The sequence below is a fragment of the Solanum lycopersicum genome, chromosome 5 (genome assembly GCF_036512215.1).
Source record: "Solanum lycopersicum chromosome 5, SLM_r2.1".
In the NCBI taxonomy this organism is placed as follows: Eukaryota; Viridiplantae; Streptophyta; class Magnoliopsida; order Solanales; family Solanaceae; genus Solanum; species Solanum lycopersicum.
The window spans coordinates 66,042,897-66,065,098 of NC_090804.1; the positions used below are offsets into that span (position 1 = coordinate 66,042,897).

The window sequence follows — 22,202 nt, forward strand, 5'->3', positions numbered from 1 at the left end:
TTCCAGATTTTGGGAAATAATAGTTATTGAATTGGTTTTTATTAATGAGTTTAAGTCTTCCGCATTACTTTATGTTGATAGTACATTGAAATGTTAAGGTTTAGATTTGGTTGGTTCGCTCACACAGGAGGGTAAGTGTGGGTGCTAGTCGCGGCCCGATTTGGGTCGTGACATAATGCAATATTATTAATTAATGTAATAAGGATAGTTCTATTTTTTCCATGCTTATTCATTATTATTATTAATAATAATAGTGTATACAGTGTTTATATCATTATTTGCTATGTATTAGTTCTACACTCTATAATACTAATATGATGTCTATCAATTATGCATAGACTTAGTGTTCGTAGAAAGGAGAGATGGTTTGCATCTCCCCAGACAGGGACGGGAATAACATTCGGGTTTTACCTGTTATCGATCAGACACATCCTGTTAAGGGTACCCACTTCAATGGATAATGTTATAAACTAACAAAGGTTGTAGTGGAGTGGTAAGTATTTCATTCACCTTTAATCAAAAAATTTCGTGTTTAATTCGGACCTCCTTGGATACGAAGTCGCCTTTGTTAGGAAATATTTTACCTTCAATGTGAAACTTCAAGAGGCAATTCAAATTTAGTCAGACTCTAATATAAATACTGAACATCGAATGAAATACTAAAAAAAGTTATGCATAGGCACAAGATCCTATGAAATGAAAGATTAGCAATATGGGGTGGTTTGGTAGGATACACTAGGAAAAATAACATGTGCATCAGTTTTGTGTTTTATAAATACTTTATTTGATACGTTTTTTTGATATTTAATACACACAATACATAAACGTATTTTTTAATTTAGTCTCAACTTACATTTATGTCCTCTAACTTTTGGTGTGCATAAATACACACTTAAATTAGTATAAAAATGAATATATAAATTCACATTAAAGTTAAGATAGATCGAAATAATATATATTGAACAAAGGTGATTAAATAAGACATAACAATATGCAGCTTTCTCATAACATGACCCTAGATAGAATAATCTGATATGATATGATACTTAAAAACTATGATAAAATATTATTATTAATAAGGATTGTCAAGTCATAAATATTTCTTTATTCTTAATGTAAATTTTTAGATTTAAAACTTTTCAAAATAAAAATTTTAATCAAATTTTAATATATTTATAATCATGCTCATCAAATTCACTTATGAAATTATACCGAGTAGGATATCATTTTAACCAAACAAAAAAAAGAATGAAAAGGAAAGAGAGAATCTAATATGAAAGCAAAAGAATACGACAAAGTAAGGGCGGCTAGTAGATGAACACGTGTCTTATTGGCAATACAAAGAGAACCCACAAACCAAAAGATAATGGAATTTTGCCAACCAGCAATATTAATGGTTATACTTTTTCATTATCTTTTCAAAATAGTATAATCATATTCTTTTCATTTTGGTAATCGATATTTATAATAGAATTTAATTAAATTTAAATTTATATTTTAAAAAGTCATATTCAGATTAAAGCGTTCTCATATAAAGAATAATTTCATATTCAAAAGAATTTGAATTTAAAAACTTTAATAAAAGATGAAAAATAACTTATCACTCTGTCATAATCTCGATGGTTTTGTTACTCCTACTTTGTAGTGTCTAGTTCCTTTCTTTCCCTTTGAATGTTGAACATGAATAGTGAAACGATAAATTTTGTCTTTTAAGTAGCATAGATCTCGAATAATCGAATTTTTATGTTTTGCTTTTTAAATAAATTGATTTTTAATTTTTACTTTTCTACTAATCGAATTTATATGTAATAGGGATAAGTTTTTGGAAATTAAAGTGATATTTGATCTACGAAAATATAAATTTATGAGATCAAATAACCCTATATTAAATCATGACAAATAATTATGAGATAAAATTTGAAACCTTTCATGCTATAGATAAAAATTCTTTGAAATGAAATTATTTTTATATATACATAGAAAATGTTTTATCCATAAAATATGACTTCTTGGATTATTAGATGAAAAAACAAAAGTTAATTTTATATTATTGTCTACTAATCCCATTGTTAGATCCACCATTATTATTGTTAACGTGGCATTTTCTATACCCTAAGAAGTGATATGTTTAGTTTATAAAAGAAAATTACTTTATTTGTTGCGTTGAATATATCTTACCACTTTGATTCACATATTTAAAAAGTTAAAAATCATAATTAATACCCAGAGTTTAAAGAGAGAAAAAAGATTGGTTTTTTTGTTGTATTTTTCGCCTAGTGTCGAATACCTGCTTTGAGAAGATTAATTTGAATTCATGTCACAATATTTGTTACTTATTTTGGAGCTCGACTTTATCTGAATGCATGTCCACAAATCCCACTTCCGAGATAAAGAGCTCCTAGCTTTTTAGTGATCGATTAATTCAAATTTGGATTGAGAAGTTCAATTTTGATAAAGTATGACTAATTTGAATTTACATGTAGAAGTATATTTTAGAAAAAAAAAACTAATTTGAATTCATGCTAAAATATATAGCTACTTCGTTTTGAAACCTGATTAAACTGAATTTATGTCGAAAAATCTCATTTCAAAGATGAAGTACTTCAAATTTAGAGTCTACTAATCTGAATTCCCATAAAAAAATCTCATTCATAGCATAACGAACTCCTATTTTAAAGCACGGCTAATCAAAATTCACAAGAAGACCCAACTTAAAAATCGATGAAGTACTCGAACTCAAAACATCCAACTAGAACACACACCATACTTTATCACATGACACCATATTTCTTATGTAGAATAGAAGTAACACAATTTATCAAGTATGTCACTTGCAACATATTCTATAGCCTACCATAAAAATAAATAAAAACTAAGCTAAATGCCAATAAATTTTCATAAAACATGGAAGAGTTGCTTTTATTGACTTCAACAACACAAAAAAGACTATTCAAAATATCAACACTAACTTCCCAACTTGTAACTATCATAAATTAATAATTCATTAGCCATTCTTGACTATAGTCTATAATGCATCAATTTGTTGAAAGCCATAGACTATATAAAAAAAAATTAATAGCAAAAGTAGTACTACTAATATTAATGATCAAACCACATAGAAATAATTTTGATAAACTCAAATTAATATATTGAAATACAACTTCAATTCATTGAAGAATATAAAGAACTTATTATAAAAAATTATAAGAATATAACAAATGACTCTTTTTTTCAATCACTTAATTGTTGAAACAATGTGATTAGTTTATCCTCTCTATCCCCATTTTTCTTTCCCCATAAAACTAAGGGAATTGTTTGATGTTTCTTCCCTTGAAACTAATGGTTAAAACTTATATCCAATATATCGATAAGAATTTCCAATATATCGATAAGAATTTCGAAAAGAATAATTAATTAAGCCACGATACGCTCCTGGTCTATGTACATTTGTTCCAGCCAAGGTGGGATGGAGTCGCGAACACCACCACCGTGCTTCTGCTGCTCTGAACTGTATAGTCCAGTACCAGTGGAGGACACATCTTTCACCAAGGAATGAACCCACGACACGTCTGGCTCGTTGAGTGGAGAGGGTGTGATTGTTGATCTTGTTGGAGCACCATTTCCACCGCGAAAACCAAAAGATTGAGATCTCTTGAGCTTGTTTGTGTCATCACTGTTGAAGCCCCATTCCAGTTTCCCATCAGGGGAGCCCCAGTCTGATGACATCAAAGGTGGTGAGTTAGCAACACCATTGGGAACAGCACGATGGCCCATTCCACTACGGTCAATAAAACTCTGGCTACGCTTTGCAAAAGCAGCAGACCTCGAGTTCATGACAGCTTGAGCCACTGCTGCTGAGGAGTCGAATCCATAGGTTGAGGGCTTCCTCATCGGAGACGATGATTGAGGAATGTTAGTATAGCTTGATTGAAATTGGTTCATGTTTTGTCGCATCTGTAGCCCGGTTGGAGATTGCATCTGGGAGCCGTTACTTGACACCTTAGGTGAGAGACCTTGCAAATGAGAAACCGATGGAGAGTACAACTGAGAGCTGGTGGTGGATGTAACTCTCGGAGAAAGGCCTTGAAATTGGGACAGCAATTGAGAATCCATGGATCCGAAAACATCATCAAGATTCGTAGGCTTCAAATCTGCCATCCGATTGTCCTTGTTCCAATAAGACGGTGAAGAGAGACCAGCCATCTCATCTATCAATTGCTGTCTTAGTTGCTGCTGCGTGCGGATGCTTTCCAAGCCAAGCATGTCCATGTCCAAGTCCAAGTCCCGAGCGTTTAGAGATGTCTTTAGCCTACTGCCAGGTAGCTGTAATGCAGGTGGGGTGATGTTCGCTTTGTTCTGCCACATGTTTCCACCCATTGGAGACGAACATGTAACAGCAGGAGACATCGGTGGCGTTGAAGTACCAGGCAACAACATGGATGAAGAACCAAGAGCCAGAGGGCTCAATGTTGACATGTCCATCGACCCAACTGGACTAGCCTTTGGAGAAGGGATAGCTGAACCAGTGGACGCATACAAGGGGCGCAGCTCTTCGGGCTTGTGAGCAAAGAAGCAAACTTTCCTTGAGCACCCGGTCTCATCCTTGCAGAGACGGGTTCTATATTGAGCAGGGTGAAGCCATGACTCAAATACACCATGAGCATACTCACAAGAATCATTCTTTGCACAAACGCCTTTCTTGAACTCGGGACATGGAACACAAGTATAGTTATACTTCCTTGGATCGCGTCTCCTCGCGTTCTCCCCTGGATGAACAAAAGGGCATTCAGTCCAGTCATGAGAATAAGCCCTTGAACATGGCTTAACCTTAAAACAATACATCCTGAAATCATCACTCCCATAAATCCCATCATTTATGTCAGGCAAGGAAGTATCGACCGGATACTCTTTCTTCTCGCTACCTTCCTTCGTCATCTGAATTGCTGTTTTTCCTTCTTCCTCCTCCTCCAACTCAGCAAGCTCAGCCAAGCAGCCATTCAACAACAACTCCAGCGATTTCCTTTTCGAATTCCTCAAAGACTTAGGATAAGAAGCAATCACATCACAAGGCCTGTTTCCACTAGAATCACAGACATTAACATCAGCAGAAGCATCAATCAAGATCTTTAAAACCTCGACCGATGATTCCGACCCACCAGCTGCAGCACAGTGAAGAGCAGTTGCACCATCAGAGCCACAAGCCCTGTTGACATCAACCTTACCAGTTCCAACAATATACTTCAAAATCTCAATACTTCCATACATGGAAGCAATCATCAGAGGAGTTCTCTCTTCAAACCCCATCTTTTTTGAACCAAATCTTCTCCCATACCAAAAGCTGAACTCATCAACAGCACAACCTTTCTCAACTTCACATATGAAGCTAGCAAGATCATCTGAAGCTGACAATTCAAGCAATTTTGAACAATTTCTACCATGCCCATCTTTCTTATCCATGTTTAAATCAGAAGGACAAACTTTACTCCTTGAACCAGTACACATCAATTCCTGCAAGTCATCAAAAAGCTTCAGATTTAGATTTACTACTCCATCCAACACATATAAAATCACAAATTCCAAAAGTAACAAACAGTATAAACCTAAATCATTACTATAACTCTTCCTAGATTTACATTTGCTACTAAATCAAACCCATAAAACATCAGAAATACTGAACCAAAAATCCCAACTTTTTTCCCTAAATCCAATGAACCCATCAGAGTAAACCCCACCAAAAGAATAGATCTCATAAAACTTCAACAACATAAAGAAAAAAACACAGAACTAGTCAACAAAAAGTTCCAAAGTTTCAATCTTTTTTCAAAATACTCCATACCCATACACTAAATTAACCATAAAAAGACAAAAACTAGAAACCCATCTCATAACTTCAACTAGTCAACAAGAACTGAAACCCCATCACCAAAAAGTTCCAAACTTTCAATATTTTTCACAAACCCATAAGCATTCTTTACCATAAAATGACAAAAACCCCATACTAGAAGAAACTAAAAGCAATAAAATTTTGAGAACAAAACATTACCTTAGAGATGGATGGATCAAGAAACTTGAAAATCAAGTATTGAATTAGTTGTAAGATTTGGGAGTTGTTATTTGTTTTGAGTAATTTTTTTTTGTGAAGAAATGAGTGAAGGGTTCAGAGGTATATATGAGTTAGAGAAAGGAAAGGAGGAGGAAAGGGTGACTTTTCTTCTTGGTGAGTTCAATTTTTTCTCTCCTCTTTTTAGTGTTAATGGTCAAAGTCAAATCTTCAAAATTTGGTCCACTACATACAATAAAATTATAGATATGGTCACTAATATTTTAGAGTAAGTTCAAAATATACCCTAAAGTTTGTTATGAACATTTTAGTTTTTTAAGTTTGTCAAAAGTTAAAACTTGTTATATTCGTCAAATACAATAACATATTTGAATAACTAGAGGTTGAACAGAGTAAGATGTACGTAGAATTGATACATACTTTTTTTTTTGAGTTAGAGAGGTTGTTCACTTAAAAGAAGTGAAACTAAGACAAAATTGAAAAATTCTAACGATTTAATGAAAAAAATGAAAATAAGGAATTCAGTGAAAATTAATATATCTAAGAGGCAATGTTTTTGCAGATGTTTTTTTTTTTTTTGAGAGTTTGATATAATATTTTAGGTGCAATTTCTAATATTTTTGAGATTTAGTGTAGCTTTTTGTATTCAAAATACCCTATTTGATAAACTTTTCTAGTGGTTTTGATTATGTAGGTTTACATTTCAATTAAATATTTAGCAGATAAAGTTTGTTAAACATTTAGCCAAAACTAAAAGTACTTTTTTCACGTACTTTGATTTGTTTGTTAGTTTGTTTTAAATATAATTTTTTTTGTAAGTTTTTAATTTCAATTTTTAATGTGACATGTATACGACTGTAAAATAAATTTTTTTTATACGTTTCATATATCTTTAATTTAAAATCATAGAATACAATAGTCTTCTATAATTCTTGTATTTTTAGTTAAATCAAAATCAGACAAACAAATTGAAACCGATAAAATAACTTTTAATAATTTAAATGACTTGAATTATTCAAAGAATACTTAAGGGAGTACTTTAAACATTACCATAAAAATAAGGGACAAATTTTGTCATTTTCTCACTATATTACATACCACTTGTGTGTCTTACTGGTTCCCACCTAAATGCAAATGAAAATTTCAAATGCAAATTAAAATGAAATTCAAATTCAAATGCAAATGTAAATTAAAAATGATTGAAATTTTGAGCGCGTCTTAAAAGTGGAACTAATTGCCACGTCAAAGCTCCAATATATCATTACATTCGCCTCCGTTTCATTTTTACTCATTCACTATATTAAATAATATATTAATTTTTATTTATTATTTTAATATAACACAATAAAAATATCAATTATTTATTTTCAAATCATTTTTTGAATAACTTTACTAAAATCAATTAATAGAAATACCATAATTAAAATAGTATCAATCCTTCATTTTCAAATCATTTTTCAATAACTTAACTAAAATCAATTAATAGAATACCATAACTAAAATAGGAAAAATTATTTAATACACAATTTATTTTATCGTATTTATAATTTATCGATAAAAATTATAAAAAATCTTATTCTTTCCTATTCTCTTGAATACATCACTTAATGCGATATATCAGTACGTCAAGTGATGTATCCGAAATTGATATGCGATATAGTGAGACGTTGAGAGATGTATTCTAAAATCAGGACGCGATGTCTCGGACTTTTTGGGGTTTATCTAGATCCCATCAAATTTGAGCGATTTTTATAATTTATAAAAAATAAAAAATAAAAATATGATGAAATTAAGTCTTAACATTATATGATTAGTTAAAATCTTATAAGAATATATTAACTTTAATAACATAAAAAATTTAAAGTGAACAAATAAAAATAAATAATCGGAGAAAAATTAATTTAGACTGGCTCAACGGGTTTGTCCTGAATCACGTGTGATATTGGCTGCATTTTGGTTTCTGAATTCTGACAGACGCGCCACCCGGCCCGGCCCATGGTCCCGCTAGTTATCAACACTTAAAACAATATGTTTTTCCACTTTTTGTCATATTGGTCCTCTAAGGACAATAAATTGACTCATATGTCACAATCTAAAGGGTAAAAAAAGAAAATAAAAGTTATAAAATTAATTTGTACAACTTTTTTTTAATAATAATTTGATGTTCTTTTGCAAAAAAAAGATGATATTTTTGTTAGATTAAGCTTGAGAGGATTGGATAGTGGACTTCGGATAGTTCTAACATCTACAACTAGTTTTTGCAATTGAGTTCGATTTAATATATTGATAGAGTTTAACTTTTGATTATTCATGTACTTCGTATTAAATAGTGTTTTGAGCACGTAAGGGTGATGAATGAAATTTGATATTAGTGATGGATAATTTTTTTAGACTTTGTACCTTGCTTAAATAATAATTATTTTATGAGCTACCTATTGAAGTTGAGTTACTCTCAATATACATTTAATTAATAATGGATGATTTCACGATTTACTTTAAATATGTTTTTAATAAAGTATTCTATAAGAATCACAATGATTGATTCAATGTGATACTTGTTATCTCCTACAAACATAATCTTGTATCAAATAACTCGGTTCACTAAGATTGAACAAATGAAATCTAGTAAAAAAAATTGCATCCATCTTCGAACTTTGAACTTGAGATGTTAATATACCAAAATCAGGGTGCAATATAATCCTTCTTCCTAGAAATTTCTGATTTTCTTTTCTCGACGAGTGAAAGCTAAACTCATGTTGATGAGTAAGGCCCGATCAAGTTTATGTGCTATGTCTTTCACAATTTGGTTTTCTTTAAGAATGTGAAATTATCCGTTCATCTTTTTTTTTTTTTATGATTCTTCGCAAACTTCATTAATCACTAGAGCACATCATCCACATCAATAATCCAAAATAATGAGTAAATTTTTTATTCAAAGTCACTTCTAGTTGTTTGGAAGATCTACCAATTGATCATATTTTCGAGGAACACAATAAGGTTATTGATCTTTTATCAAGTCATGTGTTTATAATCTATAATATAAATATTATACTTTTTGTTATATCATCATATTTTGATTTGTCATAATGTTTTGACAATTTCATGGTCTTTTGTTTTGAACACTTTTGACTCACACAACCACAAAATACTTTATATTATATATTAAGAAAGGAGAAATCATCAAATTTTATTGACTCTTATCTATATCTTGAGACTTGAGTTGCCAATTCAGACACAGGCTTTTGTAATTGACCTTTCTTTCTCAATCAAAAAGGTCAAGTGGTCAACACATGCACTTATTTTTTTATAATGACTTCGAAAATATGTCAAGGATTATTATTATCTTGTCGACCAAAAAAATTTTAAGATATGATCAGGAATTAATTTAATCATTTTTTCCCTCTAAATAATCTCTCAATTGTATTATATTTACTTGAAGAAAATTTGCAACATCACTAACATGACATGAAACATATGAAATGTGATACAAGGGTCATTTGGTGATTAATATTGCAGATATTAGTTATGTAAATATATTAGTTTTTTTTTTAAGTCTCGTATAAGATAATAGATCAAAAAATTGTCTGATAGCTGAATAAGAAAAATATTATACGTCTGTTAGACCTTGCATAAGTAATATCATGTAGATATTAGGGCCCGTTTGGCCATAAATTTTTCAAATAATATTTGGGAAAAATTTGGCAAATAATGTTTGTCCATACAATTTGCCATTATTTGGCAAATATTTTTGGCAAATATCCCAAATTTCCAAATACTAGTTTTTTCTAGTATTTGGGCCAAATTTCATTATTTGGGATATTTTAAAAATTAAAATTTTACCCCAATCTTTTATCTTTTACAAAAACACCCTCCCTAGTTGTTGCTTGCGTTGTATTACATCATTTTTTACGTGAACACCAAAATAGTGATAAAATATTTAGTGAATATTAAATAATGATATGATTGTTGATGAAAATTATTAAAAATTGGCTTTAGGTAACAAAGTCATGTACTTGTCTACTTCATGATGTATGGAATAATTCTTGTTGCACTCACTCCAAATTACCACATTGCTTTAGTGTCATGGACATTATTTGTTATTGTTGTAACGAACATTCAATTGACTTGTAATACAAACTTTTAGTTAGTTTTGATAGTTTTTAAAACTTGTGCGTATAAATCATATTTTTCTAAAAAGGTGAAATATATTTCCCAAATTTTATGGCCAAACACATGGTGAAATTACACCCAAATTTTCACTCAAATAATGTTTGCCAAGAATATTTAGAAATCTATGGCCAAACGCTAGCTTAGTTATTTTAACTTCTATCCTGCATAAAATAATATATTTTTATCCTCATAATGTCATATATTGAGCGAATAACCTACTCTCTTATTACAAACTTTATATACCTAATATTACTTCTTCCAGATCTAATACGGTAATACCTACATAACTTATTTTCAAACCAGTTATTAAACGATCTCTTGATAAACAAATAGTCTCACTTACCAAGGTTGTAGTGTAGTAATAAGTGTTTTTTCATCCTTAATCAGCTGTCTAGAGTTCGAGTTCCTTTGAATATAAAGTCGTTTTATTAGAAATTATTTAAATGATTTTTGAATATAAATTTAAATAATCAAGCTTTCAAACATTCGGTAAAAAAAACAAATGGGCTCAGGTGGGCTTTGTGCGCGTGAGATTGGGAGGCACCAGCTAATGGATTACTAGGTATTCTAACCCAGTTGAAAATCTGGCACTTTCCGCGTGAGATTTGATACTGAATAAAATAAATAAATTAATAGAATAAAAATAAAATTATTTTTGTCGTATTAGCTATTTATGTGTGTTTAAATACTCTTTATTTTATTTTTAATTTAATGACACTTTTCTTTGACAATAGCTTTTTAATACGTTGTCTATGCATTTTTTTGTTTTATAAAAAAAGATATAAATCTAGTACTTTTATGGTACCATTTTTTTTAATTATCTAATCGAATTTAGATAAACAAATAGGATGTTACACCAAAATCTTTTATATTATTCTTAAAATTGAGAAAATATTTATTTTCAATTCTATTTTGATATATTTTATTTAAATTAAAATTTTGAAAAGCAACCTTTTTATTTTTACACGCATATATTATACCTTTACAGTGATTATTTCACTTTTGTTATAAAGTAAAATAATATAACAAATTATGGTGGCGTTACAAAAGACCAAAGGAAAAGGTCCAAGTGATATTTAGACTGAAGGGAGTTTTTAAGCTTAATAATAATAATAATTAAAAAAAACTCCAAATATTTATGAAACGCACAAAAATAATCCATATTTGAGGAATATTTCCCTAGGGTCCCAATTAATCAAAGAACAAGTTTTTTCCCCCCCCAACAATAAATAAACAACATAAACAAAATAGTCAGCATCATTAAGAAGAGAGTGATTAATTGGATATTGTAATTAACTTTTCTTGAATTACTCACACACCCAATATATATTTATATGTATATTTTCCCACGTTTTTTAATGCTCACTTTTATTCTATTCATTTTTTTTTTGACATAATTCATAAATATATTTTTTAACTTGGTTTTAAATCACAATTATGTCCTTCAATTTTCGATGTGCAAAAGTAAATACTTAAACTTGTATAAAGTTGGATAAATAGAAACATATGTCCATGTTATTTTTTGTCCTACGTGTATTATGCTATGTAGGCCTCATGTACTTATTCTACTTTATACAAATTTAAGTGTCTAATTGTGCATATAAAAAACTGGGGAACATAAATGTAAAATGGGGTCAAATTAAACGATACAATTATGTATTATGTTTTTTTTCATGCGCATTTATCTTTTTAGCAAAAATAAAATAAAAATATAATCCACAAAATTAAATATTTGATTAATGATTGATGTTATAGAAAATCAGATTAAAAATGATAATTACCCAATCAATTTAGTTTAATTGGTTAACATGTATAGGTGATTTAGAATAACAATTGAATTCGATGTTGTGATTTAAGAATATGTAGATTGAAATAATTAAATAGTAAAATTATTATCGTTGAATTGATCGTAAAGCGTAAATACAATAATAAATGAGAATACTGAATAGAAAAAACAATTGACAACAGGAAAGTTGTGTAAATCCACATCCGAAGTATAATATAATGTCGTACAATGGTGATTGAATATACCTACGTGAGGTTAGAAATATGAACATTTTATCTATCATGGCCTATAATGTTAAATTTTTTATGATTTTCAGTGATAAGAACTAAAATGTCATACTGATCAAAATTTATATTGTATGTCTACCTTTCCATAATAGTAAATTCAACATTTCAAAAACTTGAATACGTCTCTGCTTATAGCTAGATAACCCCTTATTTGAATTATTTTTTATTTGTCTTTATTTTTAATTCTCAAAATTTAAATCCTAACTAGATAATTAAAAACCAAAACAACCAGGGGCAAAAATGGAAATAGCCCTCGCAAAGAGATACATAACACGGGATTTTGTGCTTTAAAAGCACCATATGTTCGTACTAGTAGTTGTAATATGTTGGCTCATATATATGGGCAACTCAACTAGCATTAGAGATGAAATTAAAATAAAATTAATTTTATTAGAAAAATTTTAAGTGACAATAATTAAATTTTAGATTTAATATTTATACATATAATTTATTAATGAAAATATATCATTTGAGTAAAATCACTGAATCTGATCGTATCAATAAAAAGATTATTCAACCCTTGCCCCTAACATTCATAGGGAGGAACTTTCAGGTAGAGGCACTCATGATTCGATTTGGATTATTATAGGGTAAAATCAGAATCAAAAATTGATTTAATTGATTTTTAAATAGGAAAATACACAAGTACCCTCTCAATCTATGCTCGAAATCTCAGAGACACACTTACTGTACTAAGACCGTATTACCTCCTGAACTTATTTTATAAATAATTTTCTATCCCTTTTCAGCCTACGTGGCACTAACTTTGAAAAAAAAAGTCAACCAGTATTGGGCCTACAAGTAGTGCCACGTAGGCCAAAAAGAGGTAGAAAATTATTAATAAAATAAGTTAGGGGGTAATGAACCTTAATATAGTATAAAAGTATATCTGAGATTTCAGTCATAGGTTGAGGGTTACTTGTGCATTATCCCTTTTTAAATTTATAAAACCAAATCAAATCAAGTGAAAAAAATAATCGTCGTGATAAATTTGTTGAGGACATACTTTTCTCGAAAGACTACAGACACCTAGTTATGAACAGGTCACATGAAAACTATATTGATTCAATTAAGTAATATTAGAGTTATTGATACATGAACAAAGTGATTTAACTAAGAGAAGTTGTGACTATGTGATGTGAAGTAAGGTAAATAAATATTTAAGTAATGAATTTTGATGGACTTAGACTTAGGGGTCGTTTGGTGTGATTGATAAAAGAAAATAGTCATGGAATAATTTCTTCGTTTCTTTTTTGTTTCTTGTTTAATTATGAAGTATGAAATAACTTATCACAGAATTAGCAAACAGTACTGAGATAAGTTATCCTTCATTCTTGACGGAATAACAATACCAAAACAACTTATCCTCGAATAAAACAATTGAAATGATAAAAATATTGTTAGATTATTAGCATTTTAATATTAATATTTAAAATATTAAATTGCTTTATTTTGGAGTTATAAGAATGAACAATGGAATGGATGACTTCTACATCATCCATTAGCATTGGTTGTCCATCACTTTATTTCATTCTTAATACCTCCATTACTTTTTGTAATCTATGTAACTTCTATTGTAACCTATGAAACTCCTAAAACCATTATCTTCACTATTTACTACCTCCATTATCTTCCTATTTATTGCTAGGATGACTTCTTGTAGTATAAATAGTGGTGGTCTTTATTTGGTTTGGCACACACAATTCATAAGAGAAAACAAAGAGTGAAAGAGTTAGTCTAAAAGAGAGTTCTTATAAGTTGAAAGAAGGTGTTCTTTTTTGTGGAGCTTTGAACTCAACTCTTGTTCAGAGTTGTTGAGTTATACTTTGCGAAGGCTGTTATATCCTGGAGGGGACAAGTCAAAGAGGACTACTGCTGGACCGGTGAAAACATTTGCTGCAGTGGGCTTGAATCTCCTTAAAGAGAGCGAGATATCCGCGCCTCAGCCTGAAGAAATTACTTTCTTCATTTTATTTTCAATTGTAATCGTGCAATTTTATTATCTCGTAAGTTTTTTCACTAACAAATATTTTTTTCAAATCCTTTTTATTATCACTTTTGTATAGTATAATTGCTTGCTCTAGTTTTGAATGTGTTTTAGTGAAATTTTGGTCAATTTTTTGGAGTTTTTGCTTTTTTTTCTCCCCAGTTTTAATAGCCATTTTAGTGCAGCTTTTGTAGCCTTTTTTTGGTGTATTTTGGTCACTTTTTTGCTGCTTTCTTGATGCATTTTTGGAGTTTTGATCCAATATTTTTGATTATTTTGATACAGTTTTTACTTCAAATTTTGATTAATTTTGTTTTTAATTAATACTTTACTTATGATAGTGAAAAGGGGAGCTTCCCACGGGCCTATTTCAATTCATGTAAAATACACATTTAAACTATTGACATTCACGTAATTTATTTTTAAAAGTGAATAAATAAAACTCTATAAAATATATACATATAAAAAGTTTTAATACAACAAACTAAATATCAATAAAAAACAATTTCATGATAAATAATCTTAAGATAATTTAACTCAGTATAATTAATCTCAACATAGTTTGGATTCAGACCAAACAATCCCTTAGGGTTTTAGTAGTTGAACTATATTTTAAAGTGTTGAGCTAGAGAAAAAAGACAAAGTTAAAGACTAAAGTTGATTAAAATTTCACAAAATATTTATATTATATTTATGAATACTATATAAATATCAATTCGATCTGGTTATTTTTATAATTTTTTTAGTAATCAAAATCAAACCAAATAATATTGATTTCTACATTTATAATCAACATAACCAAATCACGTCAAATATTATTTTTTAATCGATATGATTCAAATTTCGACTCAATTTAATTTTTTAGCTATGACCATCGTCTTTTATAGGGAAAAAAAGATAAATATATCCCTGATCTATTATAAATGATATGTAGATATTCTTTGCCATACTTTTGAGATATTGATATTTTTATCGTCCAAATATTAAAATATTTATACCTTTTACTAAGGATATATTCATACCATTTACGATAATTAAAATATATTTGTCATTTTCTCCTCTTTTATATAAAAATGAATAAATAAAGTGAGTAGTTGATCTACTTCTAAATTTTGTCTGACCATATGGACAAAGTGTCATCATAATTGTTCCTATTGATATTTTTGTTTGCATTCAATAAATTTGAGGCAGTTATTATGGTTTATCAATCAACACAAATAATTTAAAATTTTCAAATTTTTAATTTACTAAAAAGGTAATAATAATAAAAGCAGTCAAATATAAATTGGAAAAGAAATGGAGAACTTAAAAAAGCATAACTTTATTCCTACTTAAATAAAACTTTGGTTTTAGAATCCCAATTTAAAATAAAATAAAAAGGCCTCTACTTCTTTTCCAATTCCGACAAAACCCTTTTATTTTCCAACAAAAAATTTAAAATTTTTGTTTTTGGACTAAAAAAGAAAATCATAATGGTTGAGGTGTCTTTATTTTTAATTAAAATTTTTTAAATTAAATTATTTTAAATAAAATTTATGTTAAAACGTCCACATAAAATTAATTTTAGTATATGAATTTGAATTTAATTTCAATACTAATTTCACATATTGATTGGAAACTAAATAAATTGTCCACTCATGGGGTCAAATATTCTCTTTCTCAACCTCATAATATATTATACTCCCGTCATTAAATATTGTCTTATTATAAATAATTATTTCAATTATTAATTAATTTACAAAACTTAAATATAATTAATTTTTTTTCTATTTTATCTTCATAATTATTTTTTTTGAATATGTGTCAATGAATTTGTAAATTTACATAGAAAAATTCTTTAGTGCTAAATTTATTAATTATCTTTTTTTTATAATTCTAAAAAAAGGGAAAAGTAGTGATAGAGATTTTGTGGTCAAATAATTATTTCACAATAATAATAACAATAATACACTCAGCATATACTAATTACTAGAAAAAAAAAAGATGAACTTTTGAATTCTCAATTGATCTGCTATTTTTGACTTCAACAGTGGTGAATTCATCGGAATTTATACAGATACACAGGTTTTTGTTTTCCGGCCGAAACCATGCCGGAGCTTGTTCAAGCAGCACAAGTCTACGCGCCGACGAGAACTCTACAAATTTGGAAATCGCTACTGAACTGGCTAGCTTTCTTCTTCCAGATCTTTGTTCAGATCCTCAAAGGAACGCCTTGTGTAACTCAGGTTCTCTCCTACTTTGGCGTTCGCAATAGCTCTCTTCTCTCTTCCTCTCCACAGTTCAAGCCGCTGCCTGACGTTGAGCCACCGGAAGAGGAGGAGGCGCCGCCGCCGTCATCCGTTGCTCTATCGACTCTGCAAATCACAACCGGAAGTGTCCCGATCAGTGTCGAGGAGGAACATTTACAGAAGCTCACGGTAAATTCTCGTAATTAGCTGTAGAAATTGGATTTAGGTATTGTGTTTTCGTTTTATTGGATCGTATGACTAAATGTTTTGCTATATAAGGAAAAATAGTCCCAGCATATAACTTTGTACTATTAATGCAACAAAACTCTTCATTATTAGTAGAATTCTGTATTATATTAGTGTTTAAATCCGATGTAAGTCTCTGCTTAACTAATGCTTGTATAGCTTTTGCTTAACTTGTTCATCGACAAAACAACCTATGTACTTACATTATCATTGAACTACTTATCATTCAGATGAACTTGACTAATTCAGATTATTTGTGAGAATGGATCATAAATCACTCTTGTATTGGTCGCTCACGAATTGCTCAGATTACCGTCGCCAAAAGTTGAATACTTATTAGGGATCTAGTAGGTTTGCACTTGGCAATTGACCTGTGTGTATTTCAATGTTCATGGTTTTCTGATGTTTTTGTTATTATCTTCTCTTTTTTGTGCTTCAGTTTCTTCTTTCCCTGTAAGGCTTTGAACTGTTTTTCCTTGAGCCGAGGGTTTATCATAAACAACCCCTCTACTTCTGAGGTAGGGTTAAGGTTTGCGTAAACTCTATCCTCCCCAAGTCCCAGTTTCTGGGACTACACTGGGTATGCTGTTGTATTTAATTGTCATGGTTTGTGCCAGACTGCTAGTCAGTAGTGAAAGTGGTTAAATTCATTCTAAATGGTAAATTAGGCCTGTTGTAAAACACTAAACTAGATTATTTGCGTATTTAGTTTCTTTTTCGGGATTGAGGATTGAATATTTCTTTGGAATACAATCTGAAATTCTTACCGATTTTGGATATGCTGGTAAACTACAACTATTTTGGTTGAATAGTTATAAGTTGTGCAGTATAACTTTTAACAGGAATGCTGATTAGATGTTGGATGATTACAAGATCACTTCCGAAGAAAGTTTCGAAGTGTTGATATCTAGTGTTGGAGAAAGACTAAATGCAAAGTAGACACCCTAAAATTTAGGAAGCATTGTGTAGGTCAATGTTTGATTTCTATTCTTCGACCTTTCGGGCCTCTATGCTTCAGTTCATTAACTGCCGACCTAACTAATGTATGCTTGTGCATGAACGTCTTGTTTTTTACTATTCTTCCCCATTCTTTGATTCATGCCATAATAAACTCAAGTACATGTTAAGGTAACAATGAATTGTATAATATGATAAGTAAAGTGGATGTAGTTAATTTGTTGCTTGGAATAGTAGGAAGAAATTTTGGATTGGCCAAGGTGCATATTGATTCATAAGTGAATAAAAATGCGTGGATAATTACTAATATCTCTTTGCAAAATGCATTGGTGTTGTATTGTCTGGTTAATCCTACAAACGATGTATTAGATCATGTTAGCTTTTATGTCCTGATCACATACCAAGACAGATGCCAAGACTTATACAAGTTGAAAGAAATCACATATTTTATTTTTATTCTTGTCAGTGTTGGAATTTGAAACCTGGTCTCTCATGATTTTCACCCAGTTCATTGGCCACTAGACCTCACCCTTGGCTGCTGTTGTAAGCTAGTTAAGTAGTGTGAAAACAATGTACAGATTGGTCCAGGATGATCACAAGTCAACTTGAAAATTTAGTATATGCATATAACATGCAAAGTTAGCTTCTAATTTGAATAGATGAATGGTATTATGGAAATTTAAATTGGTAAAAGGAGGAACTTTTATAGCAGGGCAACTATAATGAGGACATGAGTTCCTTGGAGAATCATTAATATTCCATAAAATATGTCAAAGGATAGAAAGTGTTGTAAGGTGATTCCTATGTTTTGCATTGTTACGGTTTTCTTTTGGGTTTCTTCTGATCACTTCTTCCCTTATTTGTTGGGAAGGTGGTGTAGTGAGCAATGTCCCTTGAGCAAACAGATTGTCAAATTAGCTGGCTAGTTTATAGTCCTGCAAGTCCAATGAGCTTTTTATTTGACTGTGATACAGGCTTGAGCCAGCAAAGTACTGTTGTTGCAAGTTTGAAGGCTGCTATTTATGTAATGTGCCCTATATTAGTAGTAGGTACTGTTCTTTTATACTAGAGGAACCTTATATCAACAATCTTGAGTGTATTTTAGGTATCGGGATTTTTGAAGTGTTCCATAAATAAACGTTGTGTCATCGGCTGTCAATACATGGCTGGCCAGACCATAAAAATGTTCCGACTGTCTTTCCATTAATTCATTTTGCTTCATCATTTTTATCTATGCACATGACTGACTAATGACTATGTCTTAGTTTCAGAATATACCTTCATAGCTTCACTTGATGAATAAAAGTTGTAGTTCAAAGAAGTTTCTGGCAGAATATTTTTAGTGTATTGACATCTAACTGAATTTGAAAATTGACTTGTATCAAGAAGAGATGGTGGATTTTAGTGACGACAGAGGGTCTAAAATCACTTTAACTATTTGTACCCACAACCTAGCTGGGTTTCGGATAGCCAGATTATTAAATGTTTGTAGAACTGGATAACCGATGTTTCTTGGAACACGGATACTGCTGACTGTCATTGGTGTTGATCAATCTTTTAATAGATATTTTGTTTAAATGACTGCCTTCTGTTTATGTTTTTCTCAAGTTCTTAGATTCTGGATGCAGGTAGTTCTTGACTTGGATGAAACTTTGATTTGTGCATATGAGACATCAAGTTTGCCAACCATCATTTGCACCCAGGCAACAGAGGCTGGGTTGAAGTGGTTTGAGCTTGAGTGCGTATCTTCCGAAAAGGTAAACATTTCTAATTTCTACATTCTGATAGAATATTCTAGCAAGTTTCTTTGACATCCATGCTGATTCATTTTTTGGAGGTTTTAGGAATATGATGGGAAACCTAAAATCAACCATGTCACAGTTTTTGAACGTCCTGGATTACATGAGTTCCTAAAACAACTTAGCGAGTTCGCTAATCTGGTCTTGTTTACTGCTGGACTTGAAGGTTAACTCATTACTTTCTACTCCAGTAGTTCTCTTCCTTTTCCATTGGCAACTTCAGTCAATAATATTGATCTTATGTTTGTTATGTGCATACAGGATATGCTAGACCTGTTGTTGACAAAATTGACCTTGAGAATCTGTTTAGCCATAGACTTTATCGTCCTTCAACTATTAGCACGTAAGTATAGATACTTGTTTTTCTGTCTTTATGGTGTTTTTTGTCTTTCCTATCTGACATCATTTGACGTGTTAAATGTGAGGATATTCTCTTTCTTTTTAAATGTCATAGAGTAAAGAAATAATCTGAAAGTAAACGGATAGAAGGAGTAAAAATATGGTGCTATTAGAAGGAACATTGGATTCATGGAAATGTTTGATGCTCAATAAGTAAATGTTGTACTTATTGGTGTGTTGTGCACCAGACTTGTATCGAGAAGGCTACATGGATTATAGGATTGTCTCGTTCATTCTTCTCATTCTAGATCGTGCGTTAGAGCTTGAAACAAGAAGCAAAATTCTAAATCATATTGACTATCCAACGAGCTTAGTGAAGAATAGAACTTGTCAATTTCTGTTGATAATGGTTTCTCATCAACGGTATCCAAGTGACAAGTGTAAGGCTTGGATTCAGGTGATGTCAATTGACAATAGCTGCTTGATGGGTAACCAGGAAGGTGTTGGTGACCTTGTTGTGAAATACACAAGCTGAGGACAGGAATGAAATGAAATGGATACATCTCGAATGAGGGAAAACTCAGGTTTAAATTGCTATCCACGAGTTAATTTGTGCAAAGGGCGACATTGACTACTTTCTTCTTTGTACTTGGATGTGCTGCACTTGAGCTGAGGGTGTACTTGGATGTACTTCTTTCTGCGTATACTCTACCTTCCCTAGATCCACTTGTGGGATTTCACTGAGGTGGAAATGTTGTTTAATGCTGTCATACTGACATTAGTTCAAATGTTCTCCTTTTGGTTTGTTCTGTTTGAGTTTACACTTTACACTACACGAAGGGTGTATAAGTTATACATCATGATGAATACGAGGGTGGTATTGAGTTGAATATTGCCACCTATAGCCAATAATAAACACTCATCGATAAATGAAGTCAGATTGTAGTAGAGTTTTTTGTGGGCAATTCTTTCAAAATAGCCATGTTGAAAGAAACAACACTACTACATGTTGAGGTGGGAGCAACATGGACGTAGATAAGTCAATGGATATGATGATATGGCACACCATGTTGACATCACCTTAAAAAGGACGGCTTAGATGACATGACAGCCACGTCGAATACATGTGGATGTTGAGGTTTGATAAATATATGACGTTTTCCAAATTGATTGCTTAATAGGTTTTAATTTTATTTCATATGGGTATTCCACTAATGATGAACGGTTTCTGAGTATTGTGTTATGTGTTTCTTGTTTTTTATATGTTCTATTCTGTGTGAAATTTAAACTAAAGATGATAGTACGGATCCGGAAAATATTAATTTGGTACTTTTGGCTACTTGAAATAGGATTCAGAACCAAACCTAATTAAGTTCGGTATGGTATGGTTTTCCTCTTCTCTTTTTTGATTTAATTCAGTTCCAATTTGCTCAGTTCATTTTGGTAGTTTGCTTTTTACTGAATTATGAACACTCGTACTACTATCAGTTGATTTCTCTTGCATTTTTTCCCCTTGTGAACTCTTTTTTGTTGATGCACCTATAACAGCTGAAATAGTTTTAAGTCACTGTCGTTTCTGCTTAATATAACTACGGTAAAGTTGACACTAAATGCACATCACAGGGAATTCCGGGAACATGTGAAGGATCTGTCATGCATATCAGAGGATTTATGCCGAGTTGTCATTGTTGATAACAACCCATTTAGTTTCTTGTTACAGCCTTTAAATGGAATCCCGTGCATTTCATTTTCTCCTGGACAACCCTATGACAACCAGGTATAAGTAATGATCAGAAAATAATTATTAGGTCTATTCCTCAAATTTTAATCTACTTTGATCCCCTATGACCCTGAGTTGAACTTCATTTTCATCTTCTACATTAGCTTTTGGAAGAAATCCTTCCACTTCTCAAGCATCTATCTGAGCAGAAGGATGTAAGGCCTGTGCTTCGCGAAAGGTTTCAAATGCCCGAATGGTTCCAAAACCATGGAATCCCTACTTGTGAATTCACAAATTTACGATGATCTTGGCAAATAAATATTCTTGCTATTCCAGGAGGTGCAACACACCTATACTCTAAATTTGTTGTACAAGGTTAGTACCTCTTCACCGGAAGAACAAATTTCTGTATAGATTATTTGTTCAGGAGTATCCGCCTTCTATGAAGACCCAAATTTCTTATCTATAGATTCTTTTGTAACTTTGTTTATAGCTTCCAATTGTGAGAAGAAATTCATGTATGCGCAATTATTATAAATAGTGATTTCCAATATTTATAACTTCACTCACAAAAATTCATGTATAGATTTGATGAGTAGTAGCTCCCTTTAGCATTTGCTAA

At 30.9% G+C, this 22,202-nt stretch overlaps 2 protein-coding genes and 1 pseudogene across 2 annotated transcripts; 2 read left to right on the forward strand and 1 right to left on the reverse strand.

Moving 5' to 3' along the window:
* The first annotated feature begins 343 nt into the window (after positions 1 to 343).
* LOC112941608 (U6atac minor spliceosomal RNA) lies at positions 344 to 486 on the forward strand (annotated as a pseudogene).
* Positions 487 to 3,099: 2,613 nt separating this feature from the next.
* Positions 3,100 to 6,259, reverse strand: LOC101258155 (zinc finger CCCH domain-containing protein 29). The gene is made up of 2 exons (XM_004239895.5): positions 6,044 to 6,259; positions 3,100 to 5,508 (listed from the first exon to the last, which is right to left on the reverse strand). Exon 2 carries the CDS (start codon positions 5,500 to 5,502, stop codon positions 3,415 to 3,417), a length of 2,088 nt encoding a protein of 695 aa, XP_004239943.1. The 5' UTR covers positions 5,503 to 5,508; positions 6,044 to 6,259; the 3' UTR covers positions 3,100 to 3,414.
* A 9,689-nt stretch (positions 6,260 to 15,948) lies between these two features.
* Positions 15,949 to 22,202, forward strand: LOC101257861 (uncharacterized). Its single transcript, XM_004239894.5, has 6 exons — positions 15,949 to 16,708; positions 19,351 to 19,479; positions 19,567 to 19,687; positions 19,783 to 19,864; positions 21,484 to 21,637; positions 21,745 to 22,202. The coding sequence occupies exons 1-6, from the start codon at positions 16,379 to 16,381 to the stop codon at positions 21,883 to 21,885; spliced, it is 957 nt and encodes a 318-aa protein (XP_004239942.1). The 5' UTR covers positions 15,949 to 16,378; the 3' UTR covers positions 21,886 to 22,202.